The following is an 8,544-nucleotide window of genomic DNA, read 5'->3' as shown; positions in this document are numbered from 1 at the left end:
GAATCACTCTGAATCACACTGGATTACACTGGATCCACCAGACAGTCCCAGACCTTCAAGAGCTTCAGTAGAAAAGATTGTTCCAGAACATGTCAGCACATCATCAGCACTGCTGATCCCATGTAGTGAATAAGTGAAGTATTGCCCGGGTTTGGTTGGTACCCCGGGGGTGGAAGATGTTCCCCACGTTTAGAAGATGTTCTGATCCGCGTGGGGGCGTTTGATCAGCACCTCGCGCAGCCTACGTTCTAAAACTACGTTTAAATAAGAGGCAGGCAGTGCATAACCACTTAGAAAAGGACCCTGAATACCCTCCCTCCCGCCCGCCGAACCACCCACCCACCCACCCATCCATTAGATCCACCCTCACCCAGTAGATCCACTAATACTACTCTGGCATTTCCCTGATATTGGATTTTTTCTTTTACGACTACTAACTCGGTATCGGATAAAATCGTGATGAAAAAATGCTATAGTTATTACTGGTTTCCTTCTTTTTAAAAAATACCATGCATTATTGCTCTATAGTTTTAATGAATCCCGAGAAATATTGCCGACTGGTGCTAACTAGATTTTCACAAAAATCCAAAAGCTTGATAAAATTGGCATAGATTTCATTTAGACGTATTATTATTATCATCGTTATTAGTATCATCGTTTTTTGCATGCAACAAATTCGGTAATAAAGTGGCAAACAAAAGGAAGAAGATTAGAAAAAAAGTGGCAAATGCTTTGGCATATTAATGACGAAGGCTTGGAGAGACGAAAGAAGGACGAACTAAAGTGCAAATGAAGGGTTTACAACTTTACAACTCGAAGAAATAAAAAGTAATAAATAAAGTGGGTAAATACGTAAATAAGTGAATAAGTTAATGAATAAATAGTTTTACCTCAATGCTGAACACTTTTTGTGGCCCACTGGCTGCAAGCAGTACAACATTATCCAAGAGAGAATACTAAAAAAAAGGTTTGACCTTTGAGAGAGAGACAGACATTTACAATGTCCTCTGAGTTTTGGCAGAGCACGTGCCTTTCTACTTCGGCTCTGGCTTTGGGGAAGACGATGAAGAGGAGGAAGAGGAGGAGGAAGAAAAAGAACAGAAGAAGAGGAGGAGGATGAGGAAGAGCAACGAATGTTTAAGGTACATGCATGTAAATCCGAGATTCTGAGATTCCTTCAGTTTGGGGTTCTCTTTTTTGCAGGAACAAAAAAACAAACAAACAAACAAACAAACAAAAACCAAAAGAAACGGAACAAAAGTCAAAACTGAAACTGTGCTGTCATCCAAACCGCGCGAGCAGGTTTGGCAGGAAGGCGTGTTTAGTTATTTATTTGTTTATTTATTTATTGTCGTCGTCTAGGACCTCCGTCACGCGCCGCCACCCCCACCAGCATCACGCCTCGAGCGCGCCGAGTGGCGCGAACGCGCCCTTGAAGCACGCCGACTCATAGTGCTTGTTCAGGTACGACTTGAGCGCGAACGTCTTGTTGCAGCGCTTGCACTTGTAGTGCTTGAAGGCCGAGTGCGTCTGCATGTGCGCGCGCAGGTTGGAGCGGTCGGCGAAGGCTTTGCCGCAGTGCGCGCACCCGAACGGCTTCTCTCCCGTGTGCGAGCGCATGTGTCCCTGCAGGAGCCACGGGCGGCTGAACGCCTTGCCGCACACGTCGCACTTGTGCTTGAGGTCGTGTGTCAGTAGGTGCATAGCCATGGCCGGCATGGACACGTACACCTTGCCGCACGTGGGGCACTTCTTGGCCATCTTGCTGTCCATGCTGCGGTGCGTCTGCTTGTGGCGGCTCAGGTTGGACGACGTGGCGTACGTCTTGCCGCACTCGTTGCACGTGTGCCGCTGCAGGGTGCGCCCGCCGCCCACCGACTTGCGGCGCGAGCGCCCGTCCGTGATAAAGAAGGCGTCCACAGCATAGCCCTCGCTCACCGCGTTGTCTCCGTTGATGTAGCCCGACGAGACCTCAGAGCGCGGGCTGTCCGGCTGGTCGGAGTCCGGCGCGCCGTAGTCCCCGTGTATCCGCTCGTAGATGGGGCTCGGGGAGGGCACCTTGAGGACGTGGTCGCTGTCCCCATCGTACACGGACGGGGTTATGTAGTCCCCGATGTAGCCTGGGGAGAAAAAGAGAGAGAAAAAGAGAGAGAGAGCAACAGTTGAGCACTTTTTTTTGCTTTGCTTTGGCTCGAGGGAGCATTGATGAGTCAAACGCTGCATTTATAGACCCCCTTTTTTTATCACCCTAAACAATTCGGGCCATGTTTCTTGTTTGTTGCTTTATATATGAAATGAAACACCATATCAACCACCTGTACATACATATATACATAAAAAACCGTGGCCTTGTGCATTGCTTTACAAATACATATATCTATGAGCATATATATATTCTGAAACTACTATATATATAGTTCAAACCAGGGTGCACTGAAAGACATTCATTGACGTCTCGTGAAGGTCCCCCTTCCTACGCGCCTTCACATCTCTCCCACCAAAAAATCAATAGCTCTCCATTTCAATTAGCGAGCTAACCCATTTAAGGACAAAGAAAGGAGGGGTGGAGGTGGTGGAGGTGAAGTGGTGGTCGGGTTGTGTGTGTGTATGTGTGTGTGTGTGTGTGTGTGTGTGTGTGTAGGGGGGTGGAGGGTGAATCATATCGCTTCAGTTATAATTGCCTTTGCAGTTCTGACAAAGCTCGAGCAGAAATAGGTCGATGTGCACAGCGCATGGATGCGCGCGCTCACGCGTCCACCAGCGTCCAGCAGCGGCAGCCTGTTGTGCCCGTGCACACCGCGCGCGCGCCATATTATTGTCTAAACGCCTAAACGCGCAAGGTTACGCAAGTGCGTGCAGCGCGTACTGTGCGTATACTGTAGTGGTTGTGTTATGTAGAGCGTAAATAACGACTGGGGAGGACGTGAGTGTCAGGCGTGCCTTTAATAGACATATTTTTCATGTGCAATGTGTGCGTATGTGTGTGTGCGCGTGTGCATGTGCGTGCAAAAACAATTCCATGACACGCGGAGCTGGCTTTCGCTTTCATCACCTCAAACGGGAAAGCGAAAAGCAAAAAAATAAATGTAACAAATAAATAAATAAATCCACCGCTGCTATCTTTGCAAGCACGCGCTTCAGGCTTTCTTATGCCCTCCCTCCATGTGCTTGCATTAAAAAAACTGCACAGTAGAGAGAGTCTTCGAGCGCGCGACACCTGAACGCTGTAACGCCAGGAGAGAAAAAATGTGCAGACTCGACAAAATCTCGACGGCGGCGTGACGGCGCTGGGAAACAATGTGAGCACGCGATGATCAGGTGGTGGTGCTGGTCTCAGAGCACAGAGCGGCCAGCGCTCGTCTCGTGCAGAGTATCTATCCAACGTTTAAACAAATGTTTAAACAAGCACACGTAATGGGCAAACGCATTATATATTTATCAGTGCACTTCATATGATCACGTGCAGCTCATATTGTTGATTGTAGATAAATATATATGGAAGCACTTAAAAGCATGTGGATGCAGATGCATCAATCAATGCTTGTCAATGTTTGCTATTACTACTATTTATAAAGGGTCTTCTTTATGTTAGAAAACCCAGAAAATAAAAAACGTGCTCCCAAAAAGGCTTCGAGCATTGGAATCCCTAGTTTGGTACCATAGTACCACACATAGTGTAGTACATTTTTTTAAAAGAAAATACAAATAAAGACAAATGCATGCATTTACTACTATGCGTGTACCTTTGTCATGGAAGCGAAGGCTGAGGTCAGCTCTGGATCTGCCGTAGGAGCTCTCGAGGTCGGAGGATGAAAAATCATCAAGCTTAACCTTTTTGACCAGGAAAGACCTTGGCATGTTTCAGGATGGGGGCAAAAAAGAAAAGCAAAGCAAAAAAAAAGAAAAGACCCCCAAACCCCCAAACGACAGCCGTCCACCGGCGTCAGCTCTCGCGCTCTTCATGCACTACTGAACCAAAGCACCTCCAGCCTCGCAGTCTTTATTCAGATGCTTCTTCTGCTGATGGTAGTGGTGGTGCTGATGCTGATGGTGGTCCCGCTGATGCTGTTTCTGCTGCCGCCGCGCGACGCCACGTTCCTCAGAGTAAGAAATGCAACTTCAGCACTGTAGCGCCGGACAGCTCCCCTGTAACCGGGCGGGAGCGCGTGCTCAGAACCGGACAGCTCCCCTATAATCGGGGGGCGCGAGAGGGCGTTCAGAACCGGACAGCTCCTTATCTTCTCCAGCCCGGAGCGCGCGTCTGGAACGGGTCTTGAAGCTCAAGTTTGATCGTCGGTATGTTTTATGCCTATCTATCCCCATGCATCAGCCAGCTCTCTCTGTCTGTGTCAGCGAGTTCTTACTCTCTCGCTCTCTCGCGCGCTCTCTCTCTTTTTCTCTTTTTTCTCTATTGCTCTCATCCGCTCTTCTCTTCACCGTCTGAAGGCGTCGGTTCTTTCTGAAGTCTGCTGATCAGCTGTTGGGATTTATATAGCCGTGATCAGGTGGGAATGAAGATGGAAGTGCTTAATTTAATCCATAAAAAAAGATCTCCAGGGACCAACATTGAACTAGATGATTTAATGACGCTGTGACGCGTCAACGCTTGCGCCATTTTTTCTCATTTTTCCACCCCCTACCCCAGCCCTGAAGTACATACAAGTTCACGCAGCGCAGCGCGTGCCTGGCGTATAGCCTGTAAAACAGTTCTGGATCAGAGCTTCATGTTGAATGCATCGGATAAGATTTCATCACATTGTTTTTTTTTTTTTTTTTTTTTTTGCAGAGATCATTTCATCATTTTTTTTGCCACAACCATTTGTGGGAATTTGCGGTATGGTTTATGCAACAGATTACCAGAACGTGCTTCAAATGCTTCAAGTGAATTTTTTGATCTGTAAAAATAACAATAGCTACACTCATCAAAATGAGTTGCATTACTGTGAATAGCTGCACAGTAGAACAGTGCACTTATCAACTGCTGAGTCAGCAAACTTTTCATTTAAAAAAAGTATTTTGAAAAAGAGTTTGAAAAAAGAGTTTTGATTGGTCTTCTAGGAGCAATATTTAAGCATTTTTTCTTCTTGATCTTTCAGAACTCAACTTTATATCTCAACTGTGCTTGTTCCTGTACTTCGTTCTGTTCTAGTCAGTTATTTTAACCCTCAAGGTCAAATTTGTGCTAATTGGACAAGATTTGAGTAGTCAAAGCTTTTATAAAGTTTTTAACTTTGTATAACCTGATTAATAATTAACTCATTAATCCCTGTACATGGTTAAGTTCTTCGCCATCACTCATAACTGCATTACCGCAATTATTTAGTTTAGTTTCAATAAAATAGACCTTGAAATAATATAAAATATATACATTCTCAAAAATAAATAAATAATAAAACGTCATGCAATTTAGAGATCAGCTCATGTTGCAGTGCATCAACAATTTTTTCTTCTTTTTTTAAATATTTTGTTTATTTTTTAATTATTATTTTTTACTGAGTCACCGCCTCCGAGCGCGCGTTTCTGAATCTTGCCTCCCGCGCGGCGCGGCGCGCGCCAACCATCAGATCGCGCGCAGGCTGTGGCCTCAGGCTTGCAGGTCATTCTTTTACATCACGGTCTGCACACCAATGGCTTTCTTCGCATGCAAATCGGCGCACGGAGCGCGCGCCAGAAGGTCCCTTTTCCTCAATGGTTCCTGCAGGAGCCATATGTGCGCAATTAAAGCTGAGATCCGCGTGCGGGTGTAGTGTCTTCCGTTGTCTGACATCGTGTTGCTCATTGTTCAGCCCTGCCACGGGACGTGCGTGTGTGCGTGCGTGCGCGCGGACCTGCGGACCAGGCGGACCCTACCTACACCCATGCCTGGCGTTAATCCAGCGGTGGTTCCTTACAGTGAAACCCATCACCTGGTTGGGGTTAACCTCCTAAGAACGTCCTAAAACTCTTGCATGGCATGCATTTTTTATTTCTCTTTGCTATGTGAGCTAATTGACACCTGATTGGTGTAAAACAAACAAAGAATTAACCTTGTACATGATGCAGTTTCTGAGAAAAAATATATCCACATATGACAACTTAAACATTTACTGTATTTACTGTCAATTTAAATTTCTGAACAAAATTAAACATGTTAAACCCTATAATGACCTCATATGCGAACACCAGGCCTTTGTAGAGCAAAATTTAGTGTTGTGTTGGGACCCAAAATGTGATGTCCACACATGTGGACGCCAGGTCCTATAGGAGGTTGAATCGGATTGAATTGGAGATGTTGTTGAATGCGGAGATAGAAGACATAAGCCTAGAAGAAGCATGCAGTGGGACACTGTTGCTCATCCTGATCATCATCATCAGCAGCAGCTTTTTCTTTTTCTTCTCCTTTTTCCTCACGTGCTCTCTGGTGCGCGTTTGTTATTTGAGGAGAAAGAAGAGGACGTGAGAGAGCGCAGTGTTCCCGCGAACTGCTGAGTTCAGCACTGGGGTGGAGGAGGGAGAAGGAGGGAGGAGGAGGAGGAAGAGGGGGAGCCCAGAAAAAACACACCGAGGCTCGTGCTCATTTGCATAATAATAGTCTACGGCGCGCAGCAAACGCCGAAACGTCTTGTCGAGGTCCAAATCAAAAGAAGTCACTGGCATTTAATTCTCCCGTATGGCGCGTCGTTCAATAGCGCGCATTCAAATCAGCGCGTTTCCGCAATCCCGGTGTGTAAACACGGCGAGTTCCAGGGGCGCGCGCGCCTACAAAGGACGAGGGAAAGGTCAGAGAGGATGAGCTGTGTTTGTGTGTGTACGAGGACATAGATAACAGCTCATAGATAACACCTGCTGGTGGTTCCTTCTACCTTCTTTGAGGAGATGAGCCTTAAATTACTCAACTCGTCATTAAGAAAGCAGGTAGATTTCTATGAGGTTGATCTATGAATCTGTGTTTATTTATATGTGCAGGTGTTTTTACACAATAATTCAGCAATATATATGCACACACACATACATGCATACATATGCATGCACACACTTGCATATACATAGACCTATAAAATACAAATGATGAGGTCTTAAGAGCTATTATGAGCTATTAGGTGCTATTTGGATAAAGGTAAACGACTGTGAGTGAAATAAATGGAATTTACCTCTACACATATTACAGTGCAAAAGTTTTAGGCACCTGTGCACAATGATAGCTGTGTTTAAAAGCCTAGGCTCTAGTCTATTTAAGCTCTGTGGTGACCTTACAGTGGTGCTTCAAAGTTTGACATGTATACTTTTATATAAACCAGAAACCAAAAAAATATATACACTCTTGTATACACAGGCACACACACACACTCTCATATGTGGGGTACATACAAAGAGGTGTGCATGTATACACACCAATAAAAATCACACACACACACACACACACACACACTCCTTGCATGTGCTCCCTGGTGAGGGGCAGCAGCAGGCCTGATGCCCTCCGTAGCTGCCATGGGTTGCCAGTGACAGTGACGGACAGCTGCTCTCTCTCTCTCTCGTTTTCTCTTTCTCTCTCTCTCTCTTTCTCTCACTTTCCCTCTATCTCTCTATCTTTTTTTCTGGAAGGGTCCAAGGTGGGGTGGGCTGCCTCTGAAACCAGAGCATATGCCAGAGCAGCACAGGGGACACACACAGATGCTGCCTACAGTTCTTCTACTATCTGATGTGTTCTCTATTCTTTCACACACACACACACACACACACACACACACACACACACACACACACACACACACACACACACACACACACACACATACACACACACATACACACACACTGTATGCAATGAGTGCATTTCCATGTTCTGTAGAATGATGGCGTCGTATCTAATTTGCATGTGTGAAATCTGATATCACAATAAGTAAACCGGTGACTGTGTTATGCCTGTAGCTGTTAGCTGTGCCGTGGTAAAACTGCTGGGGCTGCTGTTCGGGTGTGTGTGTGTGTTTATTTTTTTTTTAGAGCGACCCTCAGATCATTTAAACCTATTACAGAAACAAAATAAAACAAAGTTAGAGAGATTTCCAAGATTGCAGCCCAAGCAGATCATCAGGCAGTGGGAATGCTTGCCCGCTCATATAGAGCGTCAGGTAATAGAGAAACATAAAGCCAAGCAGCAGTTTAGAGATGTGTTTACAAAGCAAAAACACCCCCATTACACTCAGACAACGCGGGCCTGGTTACAGTAATTGTTGAGAAGAAACATTTGTCATCTCAATCAACCTGATACAGGGGGAATTACATAGAGTGGCATGCAAATCTGTGGACACCCATAGTTAAAACGAGTGTTACTATGTAGGTAAAGAATGGTCATATTTTTAATAGGGATTACTTGCATTTACAGCTCTGGAAAAAAATGCATATTGTATAAACTACGGACAACATTTCTCCCAAATTCCAAATAAACATGCTGTCAGAAAATGAGAAATGGATGAAATAACCAAAAAGTTGCAGAGCTTCCAAACCTCAAATAATGCAAAGAAAACAATGCAAAGTTCATATTCATAAAGTTTTAAGAGTTCAGAA

General features: G+C 45.2%; 1 protein-coding gene across 1 annotated transcript; it reads right to left on the bottom strand.

Annotated features, from left to right (window-relative positions):
* Window positions 1-1,224: 1,224 nt before the first annotated feature.
* Window positions 1,225-4,528, bottom strand: scrt1a (scratch family zinc finger 1a). Its single transcript, XM_007260699.4, has 2 exons — window positions 3,744-4,528; window positions 1,225-2,120 (listed from the first exon to the last, which is right to left on the bottom strand). The coding sequence occupies exons 1-2, from the start codon at window positions 3,856-3,858 to the stop codon at window positions 1,396-1,398; spliced, it is 840 nt and encodes a 279-aa protein (XP_007260761.3). The 5' UTR covers window positions 3,859-4,528; the 3' UTR covers window positions 1,225-1,395.
* Window positions 4,529-8,544: the final 4,016 nt, after the last annotated feature.

Source organism: Astyanax mexicanus, chromosome 3 (genome assembly GCF_023375975.1).
Source record: "Astyanax mexicanus isolate ESR-SI-001 chromosome 3, AstMex3_surface, whole genome shotgun sequence".
NCBI lineage: Eukaryota > Metazoa > Chordata > Actinopteri > Characiformes > Acestrorhamphidae > Astyanax > Astyanax mexicanus.
Note: the sequence above shows the minus strand (reverse complement) of the source record. Positions and strands in the feature narration are given on the sequence as shown.

Bases quoted from the DNA above. Each gene is read 5' to 3' on its own strand.
- scrt1a (XM_007260699.4), bottom strand. From the start codon at position 3,858: ATGCCAAGGTCTTTCCTGGTCAAAAAGGTTAAGCTTGATGATTTTTCA. The intron at 2,121-3,743 runs GTACACGCATAG...TTTTCTCCCCAG, and splicing joins CCTTCGCTTCCATGACAAAG to GCTACATCGGGGACTACATA.